General features: G+C 43.4%; 1 protein-coding gene across 1 annotated transcript in view; it reads left to right on the top strand.

The window, feature by feature from the left end:
- LOC141105374 (membrane-spanning 4-domains subfamily A member 4A-like) overlaps positions 1 to 24531 on the top strand; it is a 110351-nt gene that overhangs the window by 21927 nt on the left and 63893 nt on the right. Inside the window, exon 2 of the mRNA XM_073595243.1 lies at positions 22556 to 22869. Coding sequence (XP_073451344.1) covers positions 22561 to 22869 — 309 coding nt within the window. The 5' untranslated portion in view covers positions 22556 to 22560. The remainder of the gene's footprint in view (positions 1 to 22555; positions 22870 to 24531) is intronic.

The raw sequence follows: 24531 nt of genomic DNA, 5'->3' as shown, positions 1-24531 counted from the left end.
CTGATCTAAGTGGATTAATTTTTGTAAATGGTTTGACAGTCAGGTAGCCAAGATTTTAGTATAGAGCTTAAGGTCTACATTCAGAAGTGAGATAGGCCTATAGCTACCGCACAAGGTAGGGTCCTTGCCTTCTTTATATATCACAGCGATGTGGGCTCCTAGAGTATCCCTAGCGAATGAAGATCCAGAGTCGATCAAACTAAATAGATTAATCAAGCTTGGGCCTAATATTTCAAATAGTCTTTTATAGTATTGTACAGTAAACCCATCCGGACCCGGGGCCTTCCCTGATTTCATGGACCCTAATGCTTGTTGAAGTTCCAACAATGTTATTGGGGCATCTAGTTCCATACATATCTCATGGGCTAAGGACGGCATTTGAGATGACTGAATATATTCATCTATAGCAGATCGAGGCGGTATAGGTAATGCTAGATCATATAGGTGTGAATAAAATTCTTTAAATTCCTGGGAGATATGCGTTGGTAAATTTACTTTTTGGCCGTTCCCATTGACAACTTGGGGAATATATGTTGACAGTTTATGTTCTCTCACTTTTCTTGCCAATACTTTCCCACATTTATCACCCGATTCGTAGTTCACCTTATGGCAAAACTGTAACGCTGCTTTCGTCTTGTATTAAAGCAAGTCGGTAATTTGCTTCCTCAGTACCGCCAAGTCTGTTTCTAGAGTCTTATTAGGAGCATGTTTATGACTAGATTCCACAATCGCTAATTTACAAAGTAATTCAGTAAGCTGTTTTGTTCATTCTCGTTTAACACAAGCCCCATGCTTAATAAAAACACCTCTAAGAACTGACTTATGTGCTTCCCATAAAATTCCTGGGTCACAATTTGGTAGGTCATTCATCTGAAAGTACCATGTCAACTCTTTAGTCACATCCTCTAAGACTTCTGGTATCTGTAAAAGACTTTTGTTAAGTCGCCAGTAGCGATGTCTAGATGTCTGAGCTCCTGTCAGATCATAAGTCAGGAATACAGGGGCATGGTCTGACCATGTAATATTTCCCTTGGATGTAGCCCGGACTGCATGTAAACAGGTATGGGGAATCAAAAAATAATCTATACTGGTATAGATTTTATGTGGGGGTGAATAAAACGAGTAATCTCGTTCCCCATAATGTTGCAATCTCCATACATCAATCAATTGAGCTTTATGAAATAATTTTGCAGTACGTTTCAGTTGGCTAGGAGGAATGGATGATATCCCCGTGAAGGTATCTGTCAATGGTATCAAAGGTATATTAAAATCTCCTCCTAGTATCAACTGCCCCTCTGCAAAATCTAGAAGCTTCTCTAATGCCTCATCTAAAAAAGAGGCTTGATTTTCATTGGGAGTGTAGATTGTTGCCATTGTCATCTGCTTGTTCCCCAGGAGGCCCTTTATATAAATATATCGTCCCGTAGGATCTATCAATGATATTTGATGGCGCCAAGGTATTTTATAGTGAAACCAATCCTAACCAGATCTGGTATCTTGTTCCCCCATAGATTAAAAAAAAAAAAAAAAAAAAAGAGGGGGGGGGGGGGGGGACAAAAGAGAGAGAGAAAAAAAAAAAGAAGAAAAGAAAGAAAAAAAAAAAAAATAGGAGCCCCTTTTATCCATATGGATCTATATTTCCTAATAATCTACTCCACGCAAAAAAAAAAAAAAAAAAAAAAAAGGGAGGGGGGGTAAACTTTTGGTCAAAAAAAAAATTCCCTTTCCCTTCCCTTCCTCTCCCTCTCCCTCCCTCCAATTCTATGGTTTCTTCACAGTCCTTCCATATTTCTCTTCCATTTTTAGCTTTCCAACAGAGTCTCTTGTTGATTTCTTTGCTCTCTTAATCCTTGAGATTCTGGGTCTAGCCTCCTTAGTTCAGCAGGCCTTTGTTGTATTTGTCCCGGGATTGCTTTTAGCCAATTGGGAATGGGAATTGCCTCTGTCTCCAGAAAGAAAAACAGCCCAGGTAAGTCTGCTGGGCTAGACAAGAAAAAAAATGAGTGGCCTTTCCTTACGGTTAACGAGATGGGGTACCCCCACCGATATGTACCCCCTAGTTGCCTAATCTTATCTAGTACTGGACATAGCAGCGCTCTCCTTTGCAAAGTATTCCTCAATATATCTGCTAATATTTTTATAGGGGATCCATTGAAAATAATCTCTCTCAGCTCCCACGCCTTGCATAGAATGATCTCTCTGTGTATATAGTGAAGCATACAGCATACAGTTAAAAAGACCTAGAGACAATCTGTGGAGCGGGGACCCAGCGCTCTTTGAACCCTCTCAAACTTGAGGTCCTGGGGGGCCACCGGGAGCGCCAATTGTTGGCATATTTTCAATATTATGGATTGTAAAGTCTCCTCACCTGTATCTTCTGGGACCCCTCTCAGCCGTAGATTGTTACAACGGCTCCGGTCCTCAAGCTGTTCCAGGTGCAGCTGTAGTGCAAGAGCCTGTACAGCTCGCTGATCCTCTGTCTGCTCCAGGGCTGATGCTGTTTCTCCAGTAGAGACCCTTTCCGCCAATGATTGTACCTCTACCTGGATAGTTTGAAAGTTTTTACGATGCGTCTCCTCCACGCGAAGGATCAGTGTCTCCATATCAGCACGGGTAGGTAATGCCTGGAGGAGAGCTTTAAGGGCCTTGATTTCTCCCTCCATGGTAGGTATCAGTGCACCAACTTGTTGTCTCTGTTCCTCTGTAGTCTGCTATATGATAGAAGCACAGATAGTTTCTGTAGTCACTACGGGAGTTGACGCTGGTAAAGCAGCCATTACAGCTTCCGAATAGGAGGCAGACTGAGCCCCTGTCTTACGGTTCCGTAGGCTGGCGGATCTTGTCCCTGGAAAGTAGCTCTGTATCTCTGGTTGAAGTGTGGCTGCTGCTGCTGTACGCTTCTCTTTTTCCTTCCCCCTTCTTGTGGTACTCATACCGAAAGGGCAGTTATTTTACTGGCTAGTTTGCTGGAGGATATCAGGATCTCTTATAGCACAAGTCCTCACTCCTCTTTCATCTCCTGGCCACACCCCACCATTTGAATAATATTTTAACAATATTCAGTCAGCTGCTCTATGAATGTGGATGCCAGTTTTAGCCAGCGGTCCCAAATTTTATGATATTTCGCTGGGCAGTTCCTGTGCTTGTAGATAATTTTTTTATATGGTAGAGATTGATTGACAGTAACACTCCATTTTTGGAGTGTTGGTACATCAGCCCGAAGCCATTTTCTGGCCATCAGAAGCCTGGCTGCATATAGTGTTTCCTGCATTATGATATGATGGTGTTTATCCTGTTCTTGCTGGGGGAGTATCCCCAGTAGGCATTGCTTGGGGCAGAATTTTAGTGGACAGCCCATTTCGTCATATAGGAATTTAGGAAATCAGTTGTTCCCAGTAACTTTGGATGGCCGGGCAAGACCAGATTAGATGGTAGAAGGAGCTGTTACGGTCGCTACAATTAGGGCAGGATGGAACCCATTGAGCTTTGTATCTCGCTAGGCAGGCTGGAGTCAAGTAAGATCTGTGGAGTATATATAAGTGTGTAATCTTGTCGGATAGCTTTGGAGAAACCAACTGGTTGCTAGGGCATCCATCCACTCGTCCTCCTCCAGTTCCCACACATCTGCCACCCTACTGTTTTTCAACCCTCAAGCCAAGTCTGATGTTGCAGGTAGTATAAGGCTGGAGTTACAAATAGAGGTAAATTTTCTTGAGTCTACTTCCAGGAGAACGTCCACTAAGTATAAAGTAGTGAGATCGGGGGTAGAGCTTCCAAATTGGGACTGCAGTGCGTGGCGGAGCTGGAGAAAGCTAAAGAACATGGATTTGGGTAGGTCAAAGGTTAATTTAAGATCCGATACGATTTCATTCTAGCACTGTTCATTACCTAATAAAGATATATAACCCCTCGGTTAATCCAGATGTCAACATTCGACAGGGTGAGTAGCTCTGAGAGATTGGAATTATCCCATAGTGGTGAGTGGGTGTGAATGAGAGAGGCCTTCAGCCGACACATTGCCAGCGCCCAAATCTTGCAGTGGTGATAGACCAATCCCCTGTGTCCCCCCATTCTGGTTAAATTACGTGTGTCACTAAGCAGGATCTGAAAGGGGTGCGCAACTTGGGTAGGAGCTGTGGAGCATGCTAAAGTGAGGTACCCGAGTTTGTCTTCCTTGTTGAAGTAGAAAAATGGGACAATTGAGCAGCCAGGTAATGGGCATTGAGATTGTGTAGGGCAGTTCCACCAAATTTCCGTGGTGTTTTTCAGGGCTCGCCAAGATAGCTTTTGGCGGGAGTTACCCCAAACAAATGAATTAAGAATGGAGTCCATAGTTTTAAATACCCGAAATGGCAGATAAGTTGGGGAGTGCCAGAAAATATATAGGAGCTTGGGCAACAGGATCATCTTTATCAAGTTGATGCGGCCCATGACCCCAAGGGGAAGACACGCCCAGGTCTGGGTTTTGGATTTAATTAGCATGTATAGGGGTTCTACATTCCACCTAGTAAATTCTTCTGGGGAACGAGTGACTTGGATTCCCAGATATTTAATTTGGCTTGCTCGTATCAAAGGGAGGTGGGCTTGATCAAAGTCTGGGAGACTCTGGTCTAGGGGGAGTATCTGGGACTTATACCAGTTAATTTGGAGGCTGGAGAACACCCCAAAGCATTCAATAAGATTCATAGCTGTTGACAGAGAGGGACCTGCATCTTCCAGATACAACAACATATCACCAGCATAGAGGCTAATGGTTTCTACCAGGGATCCCAACCTAAGGCCTCTTATGTCTGGGTGTTCTCTGATGGCTATTGCCAGTGGCTCCACCACCAGGGTATATAACAGCGGGGACAGTGGAAATCCCTGATGCATGCTTCTACTCAATGGGAAGGGATCCGAGATCCTGCCACTGACCTGAATTTTGGCTACTGGGGATTGGTACAGCAATTTGATCCATGCAATTAAGTTGGGGCCAAATCCATATCTGCCAAGACACTCCCACAGATATTCCCATTCGACTGAATCCAACACTTTAGCAGCATCCAAGTAACCCACAATACGGAGCCTACCGAATCATGGGTAGCCTGTAGATTCAAATACAGACGTCTTAAGTTAAAAGCCATATTTTTTTGGGCATGAAGGAATGGGGGGGGACATAATATGCAAGCAGTAAAGCCTCGTACACACGATCGGATTTTTGGCAGGGAATTGTGTGATGACAGACAGTTGGCCTAAAATCCAAACCGGCGGACAATGGTCTGTTGTCAGATTTTCCTATCGTCTGTACACAAGTCCTTCACACAAAAGTTGAAAGTACAAACACGCATGCTTAGAATAAATGCTCACCAAACACGACATTAGCAGAAGGTGCCCAAAGGGTAGCGCTCAAGAGCTGAAATTGCTTGTAGTACGTCACTATGTTCGTGTTTGTTGGTCGACAATTTTGTACTGTTTGTATGCAAGACAAGTTCCTGGCACACGCCCTTCGGACAAAAGTCTGACGCTCAGTTGTCCAAAAAAACTGATCGCGTGTAGGAGGCTCTACACCTTAAACCCACCAAACATAGCATGCAGGAATATGTACCTGCCCTGAGGATTTGTCCGCAACATCAGAAGTTGGAATTGGGTGTGTTTGGTAATAAGAATTGCCACACTGCGGGAGTGGGGAGTGTGGGGGGCTTGGTACACCCAGCCTATCCAGAGTTTTTTGAGTGTAAGTTGAAGGTGGCCTGTAAGGTGCGTTTCCAATAGAATATACAGAATATACACATCAGCCTACATGGCTTTAATATGAGAGAGGACAGCAGTGTATTTGGGTCTGGCACACATTCCTCTGACATTCCATGTCACTAATTCAATAGGTGCCATGATGGGAGATGTAGATTAGACACGTGCAGACGGAAGCCCAGAGCAGGAAATATGGTATAAGAGAGACCACATAGTGTCATAACATTGAACCAAGGCGTCAACTAAACGGCAGGTTACAAAAGCAGAACTACATATTGTAACCACAGAGCATAGCGGTTGCTGTGCAGCAGGGAAGTGTGTGCTGGCCAGGGAAACTCAGCTTGAACAGTGGATATGATCCAAACATAAGAAAATAAACAAAATTCCAGCACTGCTCCAGTGCTAAAGGGGGCGAACAATCGCTGAAAAGCCTGCCATGGCGCCGGGGGCCCAGCTGTTGAGTGCGGGCATGCCATGGAACATGGCCCACCTGGAGTTGTAAACATAGGCCATGGGGCCGTTGTTGGTCCATGGAAAAGTCTCCAGGGGCTCCAACCAGTATACAGTGAGTGGGAATGAGGGGATGCTTGGGTAGATATTAAAGGGGGGAATGTTCCAGTTTGCATCAAGGATTGTTTGAGGAGAGGGAGAGAAAGTTATGGGGGAAAAAACTCACACTTCGATGTAAACAAATGAAGGAGAAATGGTGTGCTGCTGGGCCCAAAAATGCCAGTACAGTACAAATACTCCCCAAATGACTCCTTTTTGGAAATTAGACAGTCCAGGGTATTTAGTAAGAGGCATGGCGGTTTTTTAAAGTTGTGATTTTTTTGGAAAATGAAGAGATTAAAAAAAAAAAAAAAATGTTCACAATGGTGTTTTTTTTACATCCTTTCACCTGTGCAGTACAGCTTCATCATATAACTGGTGCGGCAGTGATCAGTGACGCTGACTGGTAACATGTAAAAAAACACAAAAAAAAAACAATTTACAACATTTTTTATTTTTCTTACTTTTTTTTTATGATTTTTTTTTTACCACACTAACCAGAACAATATAATGTTACCATAGTAACATTTAACTGCTCTGGGGAAGTGATCAGGATTTTTAAATTTTTTTTTTATATATTATAATTGCTTATAGCAGTGTATTACATTGCTATAAGAAAACATTTTACTGAATGAAAGTGAATCATTCCATCTGTTTTGTTGTGATTAGCTGTGATTGGTCAAAGCTATTCACATTTGCAGATGATGTCCTTGTATTCTCCTCAGCTGTTGTCATGGACATCCCAATTGATATATTTTCAGAATACCATTTGTGCTCGGGCCTACAAATAGATTTTGCCAAGAGTGAAATCTTGTCTTTACATCCTCTTAGGAGGGTGGATTGCTACCTCCCCATTCACAGTAGTATCCCATCATATTACTTACTTAGGTATTAAGATTGGGAGAGAGCCATCCTCATTGTACAACTTAAAGTGGTGGTCCGGCCGAAATGATACTTTTTAAATAAAAATACCCCTATACTACACAAGCTTAATGTATTCTAGTAAAGTTAGTCTGTAAACTAAGGTCTGTTTTGTTAGTTTATAGCAGTAGTTTGTCATTTTATAAACTTACAGCAGGCCGTGACCATCTTAAGTGTGGGCATCTGAAGCCAGACTGTATTTCTTCCTGGATCTCATCCTTGCAGATCTCGCACATGCTCAGTGCAGCACAAGCAGTGTAATAGGTTTCAGGTCAGGTTTCCATAGCAACAGCAGTGTCAGAGGAAGTTGCCGCCCCTTCCCAGAAGGCACTGCAAACAGGAAATTATGCGATGGGCCGCGGCCAGGGAGGAGGAAGTGAAAAATGAATACAGCAGATATACAGTAGGTGCTGAGAAAAAAAATAAAAAAATATCCAATTCATTTACAGTGCACAGTTTAGTGAGGGATGCTGAAGAGTTGTAAAAGTGGGTGGAACTCCACTTTAAACTACGCACCCTTATTTACGGAGGAGATGCCTCTTATTATAATGGTGTTGTTCACTAGACTCCTGTACACGCTGCAAACAATCCCTTTGCTGTTAAAGTACACTGCTATTAACATGGGCGTCCGCAGAACTTTTTTTTAGGTGGGGGGGCATCATTTTAACCACTTCAGCCCCGGAAGGATTTACCCCCTTCCTGACCAGAGCGTTTTTTGCGATTCGGCACTGCGACGGTTTAATTGACAATTGCGCGGTCGTGCGACGTGGCTTCGAAACAAAATTGACATCCTTTTTTTCCCACAAATAGAGCTTTCTTTTGGTGGTATTTGATCATCTCTGCGATTTTTATTTTTTGCGCCATAAACAAAATAAGAGCGACAATTTTGAAAAAAAAGCATTATTTTTTACATTTTGCTATAATAATTATTCCCAAAAAATATATAAAAAAACATTTTTTTTCCTCAGTTTAGGCCGATACATATTCTTCTACATATTTTTGGTAAAATAAAATTGCAATAAGCATTTATTGATTTGTTTGCGCAAAAGTTATAGCGTTTACAAAATAGGGGATAGTTTTATGGCATTTTTATCAATAATTTTTTTTTCACTAGTAATGGCGGCGATTAGCGATTTTTATTGTGACTGCGACGTTATGGCGGACATTTTTTACACATTTTTGGGAGCATTGTCATTTATACAGCAATCAGTGCTATAAAAATGCATTAATTCCTGTATAAATGACACTGGCAGTGAAGGGGTTAACCACTAGGGGGCGGGGAGGGGTTAAGTATGTCCTAGGGGAGTGATTTCTGTCAGGGGGAGGGGCTGGTGTGTGACGTCACTGATCTCTGCTCCGATGACAGGGAGCAGAGATCGAGTGACACTTGTCACTAGGCAGAACGGGGAGATGCTGTTTACAACAGCATCTCCCCGTTCATCCTCTCCGTGAGGCGATCGCAGGAATGCCTGCGGCGATCGAGTCCACGGGACCCACGACCCGACTCATGGAGATCGCGGCAGGCTACTTTGTGCAGCCGTGCCATTCTGCCGTCGTATAAGTACAGGAGCCGGTCGGAAACCGGTTAAGGTCATTAATGCTCCGCCCCTTTTCAACAATGTAATGAATGGGAGGGGCTTAGTCATTATCACAAAAAGCGCAGACATGCAAAGGTTTGAGAAACCTGATGCAAAAGAAGGATCAAGCTGCCATTGTCTGATTAAGTATTTCTAATTTGCACTGGAAAGATATATGTGTTATATGTGTTATATAAGAGATAATTCATCTTTACTTTGTATTGGAAGTTACTCAGGCATACCATGCCCATATAAATAGCCTAGAGAATGTAGATCTTTTTATATATATATATATATATATATATATATATATATATATATATATATATATATATATATATATATATATATATATATAATGTTGTGGGTGCCCATACTTGGTCTTGATGAAAACATCTATACTGTATGAGTATTGGAGCCAGTGTACTGTATAAATCCATATTGAATCAAGCTCATAACCTAGAAACCTGGTTGGTGAAGGTTTAAGGGAATCCCTGTGTCCTGGAGCAAACAGTGGCTGACCTTATGCAAAGCTTAAGTGAGCTGAGATAACAAGTGGATAGATAAGAGTTGCAGAGTCTGGAAATGCATACACAGTCACTCCATTTAGAATCTGTGTAAACACTAGATGTGCCTAAGAAGTCATCTCCAGCTCACCAGACCCGCTTCTTGTTCTTCTTCTATTGCCGGTCCATGGCCACTTCCCATTTCCTCTACATGTTTACATTCTGCTTCTCCCGTACACCTTCACTTACTCTCCTGATGCCACCCAGTTTCAAAAAGACCGCGTTTCCATCATCCAGAGGCAGGAGGCGTGGCCGCTGCTGATCTTTGAAGGCTGGCCACACCCCCTTCCCTTATTCCTGCCCAATCACTGCCTTTCTCCTCACAGAAGGCAACATTACATAGCAGAGAGTGTCCAATGGTTAAGCTGCGGGGTGGATGGAGGGATCTGTGCTGTGCCCACATGATTGATGTTTTTACAGACAATGATCCTGCCCGGTCAAGCAGCCTAATTTTGAGGGGGACATACGGTGGGGCAAGAGATAACCTGAGCATCACCACTCCACTTGTGGGCGGCGCCGCCCGGATCTACATCTTCTCGACTCTCTCTACACAGTGGGATAGGGACTGGAGGCAGAGCCGAGCGGCCGAGCGAGTGAGTCTGTCAGATCATGTCAGAGAGCAGTAGCAGTCAGCAGACTCCGAAAAAAGTCTGCAGCGGACCGCTCAGCTCACGGACACCCACTTGTCTTGTGCGGACACCTTGCTGATTCCAGGGGAGGGCACTTGACCCCCCTTGCCCCCTGCTGCGGACACCCATGGCTATTAACCTCTTGAATAAAGCTCTTACTAAATTTCTATGCAGGGGCAAAAAAACCCTGCATAGCTCCTAAAAAGCTATATCTCCGAAGAGTGGGGGGCTAATTTGCCCAAACTTAGACTTTATAATTTATCTTGTTTACTGAGGCACGGCCTTGATTGGCTTTCTGGGCAATCTATCTACTCAGATATCATGTTATAAGCAGCTTCTGTATCTCTCTATAGCTTGGTGGTTGTGCTTGGCATTAAATTCTATTATTAAGCTTATGATCCAGCAGAACACCCAGATCCTTCTCCACCACTGACTCCCCCCCCCCCCCCCCCCGTATGTATGATGCATACATATTCTTAGTTACCAAGTGAATAACTTTACATTTATCAACATTAAACCTCATTTGCCACACAGTTGCCCAATTAAACAGTGCACTGAGGTTGGCTTGTAAGTTGGAGACATCCTGAAAGGGCGTTATTCCACTGCATAGCTTGGTGTCATCTGCAAAGACTGAAACTGTATTTTTATTCCCAGACCTTATATAATTTATAAATATATTAAAAAGGAAGCCATCCATTGTGTACAACTGTCATGTGACCTGCTGTAATTCATCACGGTGGTCACATGATACCAGCAGGGAACCGATACTCTGATCAGTTAACAGCTGTGTCCCATGGACACGTCCAGTGACAGTTCTCACTGATGCGAGGCCCAGCGATCGGTGCATTCTGACAGGAAGTCATATGATGTTCTGTCAGGATGGGAAAGCCACCACCCAGCCGTCGTTTGTCTATAGGCTAGATGGGAAGTGGTTGAAATATGTGTGTGTGTGTATATATATATATATATATATATATATATATATATATATATATATATATTTAAATATAGATAGATGTAGGACCCTGGAGTTTAGGCAGTGTTGCGCCTCACAAATTTACTTGCAAGGAATAATTATCCTGGTTGATTGTTAGAGATCTATTGATTTCTCCCTAAGTTTAGCCTCATTGCACTTTTCTCTTCTGCCACTAGGTGGCTGGGTACTTGGTGGTACTAGTTATGAGAAGGGCAACGCAAGGTCAGGTTATGGGTATATATATATATCAGCAATGGGCAGGGGTTTTCTTGAATCTCTTGGCCTGCTGGGAGAGCCTATATATTCGGGTGGAGTCAGGTGATCTATGTTCTGTGCCACCTGGATGGCTGTCTGGATGGACATGTGTTGTATTGCCCGGGCTTCTTGGCCGGAGATTGAGGCCTATCCAGGGCATAGCTGGCTGCTAGGCTGTCTGAGGGCCTATCCAGAAGCAAGAGAGCAGCGCAGGGTTGGAACTGCGGCTGGCAGTCCAAACAAAAGTGACGGTTCTGTTGGCCTGAGAACCTGTCATGGTCAGAGGTAGAGGGGAAGCTGTCGGCAGTAAGTGACTATGCGCCTAATTACCAGGGACCACAGTGAGTAACTGAAGCAAGTACCGGAGCAACATTCTCACCAACCGGGGACGGTGAAGAATCGGGAAACTTCAGTGGGTATGCCAGTGGGTAAGCCAGGGACCCAGCCAGCGGAGGGGACGCTTGCAGAGCAGCCTTGTCAAGTTAGGGACCGAGCAGGCCAGTGGAATGGAGCCTGAGAGATATCTTGAGAGCCAAGTTAGGGACCCAGCAGAGAAGCGGGGGTGACACTTGAGGAAGATACCACCGTGAAGATTGGAGGAGCTCAAGGGATTCAGTGACAGTGAATCAGTGGGTCTAGTGAGAGACCGGGAGCTCAGTATGCTGAAGAACTACAAGGAGAGTTGTAGTGAAGGTGAAAGGACTGTTATGCTTTGTGTTAGGAACTGTTAAAGACTGTTGTCATAGGAGACAGTATTCCTGCACATGCAGATGTGGCATCTTGCTGAATGCCTTTCCCTGCATGGCTGTCCTCCTATTGAAGTCCCGGAGTCTGCCAGTTGAACTTGCAACTACCTAAGGGTATCCTGGCCATAACCCTCTCTCCCCCAAAAGGTTTGTTAAGAGAAATAAAGTTTCTTTTGCATTCAAGAAGTCTCTGGCGCCCAATAACTAACTACCCTGCACCCACCATGCCTCACAACCCACTACATGCAGAAGGATGTCAGCTATCCCTGGAGGTTCTCATTTGATCATAGGAGGCTTGGGACCTTGTTACATATATAAATTAACATGAAAAAAAAAAAATAAACAACACAAATCTTTTACTTATCATTTTCCTGTCCATCCATCCATCCGTCAGCTACACAGCAGGCCTTCCCAGCTTGAGAACCTCGTGTGGTGAATGGGGTGACATGTGCAGACGCAATAACACTCTTCCGAGGTGTGGATTTGCCTTGGTCCCACTGCAGTCTCTCTACCCCCTGCCGGCGGTTGTGTTCTCAGGAGTCGGTAAGCACGAGACAGCCCGGCGGGGGGGGGGGGTGGTGTTGGGACCGCGTGGCTGGCAGCTGTAGAGCTGCCACATCACTTTCACTTTGAAACCTGGCTGTATAAAACTCCCACAGGTTGATGGCTGCTACTGCAGCCTGCTCCTTAACAGCCAGCTATTATTAAAGAAGCCAGTGGCCGCTGGCTCCAAAAATTTGCATCTGAACCATATCTGCAAATCTCACTTGAACCCCTGAACAGCTGCTATGGAAATTCGCAGTGAAAACTGATGGGAAATTTGCACCGGACATATGTGAACCTAGCCTTAGGCAAATTAGAGGTTTTAGGCTACCGCCTAATTTGCCTAACTAACCGCTTAAGGACCGACCCATGTACATTTACTGCAGCAGGACGGACCTTAAGAGTGAAATCACGTACCTGTACATGATTTCTTTTCCTGGGTCTGTGGCACCGGAGATCCTCTCCCATTGTGATTGGACACAGCTGGAGCTAATGAGCGGGTCCAGCGGACCCGATGTCCGTCGGAACCCGCTGATCATTCCCGAGGCAGACAGAACAGTGGTAAACAAGGCAGATTGCCAGTCTCTAATAGGAGAAGACAGAGATCTTGTGTTCCTACTATGCAAATACAGCCAAATACAGGGCAATCTTAGAAGAAAACCTGTCTAGAGTCTGCAAAAGACTTGAGATTGGGGTGGAGGTTCACCTTCCAGCAGGACAACGACCCTAAACATACAGCCAGAGCTACAATGGAATGGTTAGGTCAAAGCATATTCATGTGTTTAGCGCCTGCAAAGCACCTCAGTGTGAAATGGGCCTAAGTGCTAAAAATAGCTCCTGCAAAGCGCCCTGAAAGAGCCGCTCAATGCACTCCAATGTGAAAGCCCCGAGGGCTTTCACACTGGATCGGTGCGCTTGCAGGGCAGTCTAAAAAGTCCTGCAAGCCACATCTTTGGAGCGCTGTAGGAGCGGTGTATTTACCGCTCCTAAAGCGCCCCTTCCCATTGAAAAAAAAAGGTTTTAACCCTTTTTTAACCCCCGCTAGCAGCCGAATAGCGCCCCTAAAACTACGGTAAAGCGCCGCTAAATATAGGGTGGCTCAGGGTGGCTGAATACAAATGCACACCACACGTTTCAGGTATTTATTTGTAAAAAAAATTAGAAAATCATTTTCCTTCCACTTGACAATTATGTGCCACTTTGTGCTGGTCTATCACATAAAATCCATTTACGTTTTTGGTTTTAACATGACAAAATGTGGAAATTTCAAGGCACTGTAACTATTGTTTGTATTGCCTTACAATGTTGATGTTAAAAGGTATACATGTATGCTGTGACCATAGATCTCCTTTAAATGAACTTCTTTACTATTTCCCTTGAAGCCTAACCCCATCTTCCCTTTCACTCCAAATAGTTGATTTGGGCTATGATGGCCCAAACAAACTATTAAAAGTGAATGGATAGATGGAATTAGGCTTTAAATTGGAATTAGATAGCAATAATCAATTTGAGGCCTATATTCCAATGGTGGAGCAACAGTGGGATGAAGCAAGCCTGCTGCAGATATTGCTGTCTTTGGTGTAATACAACCTGTTCTGCCCAAGAAGAAGATGGTGAGAGCATCAAATAAATAGTGCCAAAATACTTTATGAAAGTGCAGTTCCATCGTTCTACCTCCTCTACTGGGTAGTGCTCTTCTCTACTCATTCCTTTCCATGGATGGTACAGCTCACAGGAACATCCCCACTCCACATTCATAACAGAAGCTTGCTGTACCTCCTCATATGTCACTCAGGATTTCCACAGACAGTCATACCTTGCCTTGAAAAGCGGGTTGATGCCATTTTTCCAAGTTAAAAACAAATATAATGTCTTCTTTAGCACACATGGGACTTTAGATTTTCAAGACGTTAGGGAGTAAAGGGTATTTCATGGATCCGTCTTAGGTCCTCCTGGAATTTGCCCCAGCCTTTTGCCGTGTACACACGACTGGACTTTCGACGAACTTCCGTCGAATCGACTTGTCTACACACGATCACACTAAAGTCCGACGGATTCAAATGTGATGACGTACAACCGGACTTAAATAAGGAAGTTCATAGCCAGTAGCCAATAGCTGCCCTAGCATCGATTTTAGTCCATCAGACTAGCATACAGACGAACTGATTTTTCGACCGGACTCGAATCCGTCAGAAAGATTTGAAACATGTTTTAAATCTAAAGTCTGTCTGATTTTCGACCAAAAAGGTCAGCTGAAGGTCCGATGAAGCCCACACATGGTCGGATTGTCTGATGGATTCGTTCCGGCAGACCAGTTCGGTCGAAAAGTCCGGTCGTGTGTACACGGCATTTGATAGGAGAAAATAAACTGACAGAGAGATGAGCTCACTGTTGTGCTGCCTCTGCTCTCATTATCCTATCTGCATGCTTCTTATCAGCACATGAACTGATTGTCCCCTTGCAAAAGGCTGATACAAGTTTAAATGCAGGTACTTACAATAGTGCATTAAAAAATACATCAAATGATGTATAAAATTTAGGGGTTATGCGAAATGGCCCTCCCCAAACAGGATATTGTGCTATACATGCAGTTAAATATGTGAACCAGAACCTTTGCTAAGGGGAAGGGTGGGATTGATAATAAGTTGACAGTGCCTCCGACCAGGACAGAGCCCTCTGTGAGCAGAGGTGATTCTCTTCCTGGGAAATTAACCAGTAATCTAATCAAGCAATTGGAAGCAGAGAAACCACTGCAACCAGCATATAACATGCAGTAAGTAACAGAAGTATATTTATGCACTCCAGTATGAAAATAATACAAGCTTTCATAAGAAAAGATTAATAATTGTACATTGGATGTATGTACTAACAGGTGTTATCAGCAAAGGGTCCAACAAGAGTTCTGGTGGATTTGTGCACAAACACCCGGATATATATACAGAAGTTATTAAAGGGGTTGTAAAGGTTCGTATTTAAAAAAACAAAAAAAAACAAACATGGCATACTTACCTCCTATGTGCAGTTGGTTTTGCACAGAAGGGCCCGATCCTCCTCTTCTGGGATCCCTCAGCGGCGCTCCTGGCTCCTCCTCAAATGCTCCGTCAGAGAAGTGCTCTCCCTTGTGACACCTGTGTGGGTGCGCTCCCGAGTCCTGCTGCTGCGTCTATTGACACAGACAGCAGAACTCGGCCCCGCCCCTGGCAAATCATTGGATTTGATTTATAGCAGCGCAGCCATTGGCTCCCGCTGCTGTCAATCTAGCCCATAAGGACACGAGACACCGGCTAGAGCTGATTTGCTCATTCCCAACGCGAGAAAGAGAGGGTTCAGGTAAGTAAAACGGGGGCACTGGGGGGCTGCTGCACTGCAAGAGCTTTTTCACCTCAATGCATGAAATGCATTGAGGTGAAAAACCACAAGGGTTTACCATCCCTTTAATAAAGATACCTCTAGGTGAATGTTGCAGCAAAGATCAGTTGCAGGGGCTCCTGAGGATGATCAAGATGTAGCATTCATCTTGGTGGAGACCTGAAGACAGGATCTGCAACCATGGGGAGATCCTCCAGCTGTTGTTCAACTAGCATGGAATGGAGCTTCTCACTGGCGGGAACTGTGGCACTGGAACTCAGATTCAGCCTATTACCCTACTAATAACAATGGCACAGAGATAAATCTGCCATAAGGATATACAGTAGATATATACCGAAAAAGAGCTATGGACAGCTGCAGTTAAAGTGGTTGTAAACCCTCTCCTATACCCAATGAAGTGAACAGCCCCAGATGATACACAGAGATCAAACAAATCTCCCTACATAATTTTTACTTGTATATCTGCTGTCTTACCCTTTCTGCATTCTTTAGAAAGTGCACATTGTGTTAGAAATTTTTCTTCCCATTTCAGCAGTGGGTGGGGAGTCTGGGCTTACACTGTGTGAGAGCTGATTGGAGGAAAGGCATACACCCCTACTCCACATAGGCAAATGAACGTATAAACGTGCAGAGCTGTGCTGTGAATAGACCAGCTCTCTGCTGATCTATCTCCTAAGCTCCCTCCCCTACACAAATTTCCAGCTGATTTTATCCCCCATGTCAGAGAGCTTATCAGAAGAACTGGGCACCAGAAAGGGCTTTGGAAAGAGATAAGTAAACACTACAGATAGATGTGTCCAGGTCAGATATCATGAATGGGGTTTACATCCCCATGAATGGGCTTTACTATAAGAACATAAGAATACTTGCTTAATAGTCTCTGCATCTGGTCTGGGTAAAAATACAGCAGCAGTAGCAGCCCCATGTAATTTGGTTCTCTGTCTCTCTCTCCACTTCCTCCTTCTGGGGCTTCTAAAGCCAGCCTCCATTGACATGAAGTGTTGTAAATAAGTAATCTCTGTGAACAATAAGCAGCAGGGCCACCTATAAACAGTAAGGGGCAGCAGATCCCTAAATAACATTTACAGAACTGCATTCATTTATGTATTTTATATCAGCTTGGAGGTGAACTTTAAAAGATATCTAAACTCAAAAATAAGATGCTCGCTGTACTTCACACATGGTATAGGAAAGGTCTTCATGCTCTTTTGTCTTCAGACCCATCTCCTCTCACTGCCTTATATGATAAACCTGCATTCTCATTTTCTTTATCAAGTATTGGAGAATGACCTGTTTGGTCCCCCATCTCTCGTAATTTACTGTATATGTATATAGGTGATGTGTTGTTCGTGCTTCAAGGCAATTTTTTGAATAGTCAATTAATTTTAATGCAATTGTCTTATATGTTTTTGTAAAAAAAAAAATATTTTTAATTTATATCTGTGTTATGCCTATAAAGTCCATCATCTACAAACCTACTCTTTAACTGCTTGCCAACCGGCTCACGCCAATATACGTTGGCAGAAGGGCACGTACAGGCAGATTAACGTACCTGTACATTGCCCTTTGAGAAGCGGTTTGCGGGTGCATGCCCGCCCGCCGCGACCTCCGTTAGTGTGATCGCAGGTCCCGCGGACTCGATGTCCTTGGGGATACCCGCGATCGTCTCGGAGAGGAAAAATGGAAAAATGCTGATGTAAACAAGCATTTCCCCATTCTGCCTAGTGACAGGACACTGATCACGCTCCCTGTAATCGGGAGCTGTGATCAGTGTCATGTCACACATAGCCACGCCCCCCCCAGTTAGAAACACTCCCTAGGACACACTTAACTCCTTCACTGCCCCTTAGTGGTTAACCCGTTCACTGCCAGTCACATTTACACAGTAATGAATGCATTTTTAATTGCACTAATCGCTGTATAAATGTGAATGGTCCCAAAATCTCACCAAAAGTGTCTGATCTGTCCGCCATAATGTTGCAGTCACGATAAAAATCGCTGATCGTCGCCATTACTAGTAAAAAAAAAAAAATTATTAATAAAAATACCATAAAACTATCCCCTATTTTCTAGACGCTATAACTTTTGCGCAAACCAATCAATAAACGCTTATTGCGATTTTTTTTACCAAAAATATGTAGAAGAATACGTATGGGCCTAAACTGAGGAAAAAAACATTTTTTATATATTTTTTGGGGGATATTTATTATAGCAAAAAGTAAAAAATAATGTGCTTTTTTTTTCAAAATTGTCGCTATTTTTTTGTTTATAGCGCAAAAAACAAAAACCACAGAGGTGATCAAATACCATCAAAAGAAAGCTCTATTTTGGGGGAAAAAAGGACATCAATTTTGTTTGGGAGACACATCGCATGACTGCGCAATTGTTAGTTAAAGCGACGCAGTGCCGAATCGCAAAAAGTGCTCTGGTCTTTGGGTAGCCAAATGGTCCGGTGCTTAAGTGGTTAAAATCCAATTTATCGGGACGTGGCATTATATACTTAAATCCCATATCCACAGTACCACTCTGTGGTGATACGATTTTCAATCAAATATCCTTGTATTATAACTTCCTTCTTTTATAATCCTAAAGGTGTTTTCCAATATTAGTACTGGAATCTGTAATGTGAACTGGGCATAGGCATCTGCATTCAGTGTTCAGTATAACCTAGGATTTAACTTCTGTGGGACTACAAGTACCACCAGCTGAACTGTGTGACTGTGTGAATGATGTCTAAAAGCAGATGAAGTTGGCAGCGATGCAGATGATGAGAAGACCCCAGCCTGAACTCTCTCTGTATCTTGACTCTGTGTAATGGCGTCTGCTGCGCCACGCTGCAGCCCACTGGAATCTGAATTGCAGGCGTCTCTGGATAACCTGGAACACCCTCCAGTCCGCTGCACTGAAGAAGCGATGCTGTCCGCAGAGATCCCTCTGGGTGTAGCGGTCCGGCTCCCCGCTGTCTAGGCCACAAATCATTAGGAACTCCCTGTCACACAGACCTCCTGCTGGCAGAGTCAAAATGGCGTCCAAAGAGGCTGATATAGACCGTGCCCGCCTCTTTTATATCCTTTCCCAGCAGTCTGTTCTGTCCACTCAGCACTCTTTTCTTTGTAGTCAGTCATGCTGGCATAGTCACTTCAGCATTCTGAACTACACATCCCATGGTGCTTTGCTCTGAATCCTCACACAGTAAAAGGAAATTAACTCAGAGTCCAGCAAACACTAGAGGGAGCCAATCCCACATTAATCACACAGAATTTGTCTCTATATTATAAGTATAATAGCCAACCCTGGCTACACGAGCCATCGGCGATGTTCGGTGGCTCCGCTCTCAGTGCAGAGACAGCGGGGGATAGTCGCTGCATAGGTCTGATGCTCCACCCACCTAGGTAAGTATGAATCTTTAATAAAGGAGATAAGGAGATGCCGTTGCCCAACAGTAGTTCAGTATCAGCACCATCTTAGTCCTCTAATAGGTTAGTGAAGACATCCCTATGGCTCCTCTTGAGACATTCCTGGTTGCAGTCACCAGTGTTCTCATTTGGCAGCGTGTCTCTCTATTGTCCCATTACTATTATTGTTTTTTTTTTTTTTTTTTTTTTTAATTATTTTTTCGGTCCTGATATTTCGCTCACAGTTCTGTCCTTCTCCCCTCCAACTTTTTTCCTCTTTTCCATTTTGACCATCTAGGGTTGTTTTTTCTCTCTTTCTCCTCCTTTCCCTTCCCCATATACCTTTATATTATTCTTGCCATCATAATTATTGGTCTATTTCTTTAAACTATGACCGCAGCGTTATAGTCTCTACTTACGGTATTTATTTATTGGTTTGCGTTGTATTTGCTCATTGTGGCTGTATAATACATTTGAGATGTTTCCACATTTTGCAGTGGCTTTATCTTTTATACTGGTATGTGTATTGAAAACAATAAAGATATACACTATATTACCAAACGTATTGGGACACCTGCCTTTACACGCACATGAATTTTATTAATGGCATCCCAGTCTTATGCTGGCCATACACTATACGAAAAATCGGCCGAAAAATCGTTCGTATAGACACTTCGTTCGTTTTTCGGCAAGTTAATGGGCTCAAATCGATAATCGTTTGTGACGTTTTTGTGGGAAAAAAACGAACGGGAAGTTTGGAAAATTTCTACCGAACGTACGATAAATTGCAAGGTTAATGTGTTTCCCATCCGAACTGTCTGCACTAGGTATATGTAAAAAAACAAACAAAAAATTATTTATTCATGTCCACTGAACAATTTATCGGTCATTATATGATGGCACGATCGTTTGCGGTCACGGCCGAACGTTTGTTTTTTCGAAAATGGGTTCGGCCGATTTTCTGTATAGTGTATGGCCAGCATTAGTTCGTAGGGTTCAATATTGAGTTGGCCCACCCTTTGCAGCTATAGCAGCTTCACCTCTTCTAGGAAGGCCGTCCTCAAGGTTTATGAGTGTGTCTATGGGAATGTTTGACCATTCTTCTAGAAGTACTTTTGTGAGGTCAGGCACTGATGTTGGACGAGAAGGCCTGGCTCGTAGTGTCCGCTCTAATTCATCCCAAAGGTGTTCTATCGTGTTGAGGTCAGGACTCTGCAGGCCAGTCAAGTTCCTCCACCCCAAATTCGCTCATTCTTGTCTTTCTTGCCCTTGCTTTGTGCACTGGTGCAGTCATGTTGGAACAGGAAGGGGCCATCACCAAACTGTTCTCACAAAGTTGGGAGCATGAAATTGTCCAAAATGCCTTGGTATGATGACGCCTTAAGAGTCCCTTTCACTAGAACTAGGGAGCCAAGTCCAACCCCTGAAAAACAACCCCACATTATAATCCCCCTCCACCAAATGTTTTGGACCAGTACAAGACTGCAAGTCAGACCTTCTCATCCACATCAATGCCTGACCTCACAAATGCACTTCTGGAAGAATGGTCAAACATTCCCATAGACACACTCCTAAACCTTGTGGACAGCCTTTCCAGAAGAGTTGAAGTTGTTATAGCTGCAAAGGTTGGGCCAACTCAATATTGAACCCTACGAACTAATGCTGGCCATACACTATACAGAAAATCGGCCGAACCCATTTTCGAAAAACGAACGTTCGACCGTGACCGCAAACGATAGTGCCATCATATAATGACCGATAAATTGTTCAGTGGACATGAATAAATAATTTTTTGTGGCATCCCAGCCTTAGTCTATAGCAGGGATATGCAATTAGCGGACCTCCAGCTGTTGCAGAACTACAAGTCCCATGAGGCATTGCAAGATTCTGACAGCCACAAGCATGACACCCAGAGGCAGAGGCATGATGGGACTTGTAGTTTTGCAACAGCTGGAGGTCCGCTAATTGCATATGCCTGCTATAGACTAAGGCTGGGATGCCATTAAAGTGTATGTTTGTGTAAGGCTGCTTTCACAGTGAGGCACTTTACAGGCGCTATAAATAGGGCCTGTAAAGTACCTCTCCTCTCACTCCAGTGTGAAAGCCCAAGTGCTTTCACACTGGAGCGATGCGCTGGCAGGACGCCTTAAAAAAGTCCTGCAAGCAGCATCTTTGAGGCGCTGTAGGAGAGGTGTATACACCTCTCTTACAGCACCCCTGCCCATTAAAATCAATGGGCAGTGCCGCTGAATCGGCTCTTTGCCCGCACTTTTAACCCTTTTCCAGTCGTTAGCGCCGACGCCCTCCCGCTCCAGTGTGAAAGTGCTCTAAAGGCAGATGTCACAATACTTTTGACAATATAGAATATATTTGTCTCTAACCTCAAAAATAAAAATGTAATATTGCAATTTACAGGTGCTTAGATGTGGTGGATGCATCAGTTTCCTTTTTAAATTTTTTTTTTTTTTTTTTTACATTTAACATTTCTTGTCCTAGGATGAAAATTCTCACTAACTGTACTGTGTCTATGGAAAAGCAATAAGGTGACCCAAGACTATGGTCTGGATTTGGACTACAAACACCTGTCCCCCTCCTCATCTCATTAAACGAGGGTTCCTTATAAAGTTTCCACACTTTTTTAACCCTATTATATATATAAAAGTGAGGAAACTTTTTGAAGACCCTCCATACAAAGCCGGACATAGACCGTTTATATATATATCGGCCAGTTCAGCAGGGACCGGCCAAGACTCCAACCATGTATGGGCAGGCTGAATGTACCCAAGTTGATCGATTGATCAACTTGGGTACATCCAGCCTGTTTGATTTTACATTTGATTATTGCTAGCAGCTTCCCCCACCGGGAGAACACAATGGCTCCATGGGAAGGATTCACAAACACAGTCCGTGTTGATGGGGGAATCTAGAGATTTTCCTGCAACCGCTCAGTCAATGGCTGGCTTAAGTTATGCCATTCAAATAATGATTTGACTTACAGGGGATCCAACTAGAGTTGCCACCTCATTGATATTGATTACACAGGTTCTGTGGCTGATTAAGGTGGTAATTAAACTCACTTGGTGCCTTAACTGTGCTAAATTAGTCTCAGAACTTGTGTAATTCAAAGGTGTTTGGGTTTAAAGCGATGAGGTGGCAACTCTAGATCCAACAAAAACATATTTTTATATTGGGATCCTTCTCCTCATACAGTGGTTCAGCAAAATATTGTAGCACTGTTGTGTTGATTTATTTGGGAAGGCATGCAAAACCCTGTTTTTCTAAACCTCTTTCTTCTATTTTAGATTTCATGATGTCAGTTCCTGCGAGTGAAGGCAATCCTCATATCTATGAGACTCTAATGACCAGCGCTCCATCTTATGAGACTCTAATGAGCAGGGCTCGATCTGCAGTCCCAGCATCAAATGTGCCTGTAGCATCTTATTATCAGAACATCCGTCCTCAACCCCCCACCAACCACGGCCCTCCTCCAACCCAGACCTGGAGTGTCCCCACTGGGGCACCACAATGGCAGCTGTCCGCCATCATACCCCAAAATAAGGACCCATCTTTACCATTTTTCCAAACATTTCTGAAGGGTGAACCAAAGGCTCTGGGAGTAAGTATTAAAGGTGACCGTGCTGTGGACAGTTTAGTTATACAAGTAGTCAAGACATTATGAGAACCACATCTAAAAGTGTACCTGTCCTTTTGTATTAGACAATGTGATGTATAGGGGAGAGTAGAAATGGAGATACAGGTAGATCTTAATAGATACAGGACCCTGTCTTAACACACAAGTATACCTGTATCTTAATAATAAATTTAATAACCATGCCACCTGCCCAGTTCTCCTGAGTTGACCGACAGCGCCTCGCTGTCAGCTGCCAATACACAGATAGGGACAAGTACTTCCCATCTGTATGTGAAGTCAGCCCACTTACTATGAGGAAGTAGGAGAGGGAGTGGCTGCGCAGTCACATGACCATGGAAAAAACAAATAAAAATAAAAAGTAAATAAAAAATGTGTAAAAAAAAATGTAAAATAATAATAATAGTGGCTTAAAATCCTATTTCTTTAAATTGTATTGTCTTGTGTAGCAATGGGGTTGATTTACTAAAACTGGAGAGTGCAACATCTGAGAAACCAATCAGCTTCAAGGCTTTTTTTTTTCCATCAAAGCTTAACTGAACAAGCTGAAGTTAGAATCTGATTGGCTACCATGCACAGCTGCCCCAGTTTTTGCACTCTCCAGTCTTAGTAAATCAACCCCACCGTGTTCACAAATACTTAACCTCTTCCCGACCGCCCCATAGCAGATTTACTGCTACAGGTTTTCCGCTCTGTGCAGGATCAAATAAATACACGTGATTCTGCACTTCTGGGTTTTGGCCGCGAGCGTGCACTGCCGCCGACTCGCGAGCGCTGTGAATTTACAAAGTGGGAGCCGATCAGTGGGTCCCGCAGACACGATGTGTGCCGGAACTCGATCAATCGTTCTGGAACTCTGACAGAATCACAGTCTAGCTATGTAAACAAGGCAGACTGTTATTGCGTGAGTACAGAAGACATGGATTCTGTGTTCCTGTGAATAGAGTTTCCACCTCATCCCTTTAAACCCGAACACCTTTGAATTACACAGGTTCTGAGGCTAATTAAATGCAGATAAGACACCAACTGAGTTTAATTACCACCTTAATCAGCCACAGAACCTGTGTAATTAATATGTGTTTGGGTTTAAAGGGATGAGGTGGCAACCATACCTGTGAAGCATGTCTTCAAGTAGTAAAAGCACCTCCCTCACAGTTAGAAAGCACTCCCTAGGCATATTTTTAGCACTGATCACTGTATTAGTGTCACTGGTCCCCAAAAAAGTGTCAAAAGTGTCAGTTAGGTGTTCGATTTGACCACAATATCGCAGTTCTATTATAAGTCACTGATCACTGCCATAACTAGTAGAAAAAAAAAATATCTAATAGTTTGGTTTGTGCAAAAATTATAGTGTCTACAATCAATATTTACGCTTATTGAGATTTTTTTTACCAAAAATATGTAGCAGAATACATACTGGGCTAAATCAATGAAGAAATTAGATTTTTTACTTTTTTTATGTGTTTTAGAGCAGAAAGTAAAAAATATAGTTTTTTAAAAAATTGATGGTCGTTCTTTGTTTATAGCGCAAAAAATAATATCCGCAGAGGTGACCAAAAGAAAGCTCTATTTTATTTAGGTACAGCGTCGCACAATCGTGCAATTGTCAGTTAAAGCAACGCAGTGCCG

Source organism: Aquarana catesbeiana, linkage group LG08, assembly GCF_042186555.1.
Source record: "Aquarana catesbeiana isolate 2022-GZ linkage group LG08, ASM4218655v1, whole genome shotgun sequence".
Lineage (NCBI taxonomy): Eukaryota > Metazoa > Chordata > Amphibia > Anura > Ranidae > Aquarana > Aquarana catesbeiana.
The sequence above is the reverse complement of the archived record's forward strand: the minus strand, read 5'-3'. Positions and strand labels throughout refer to the sequence as shown.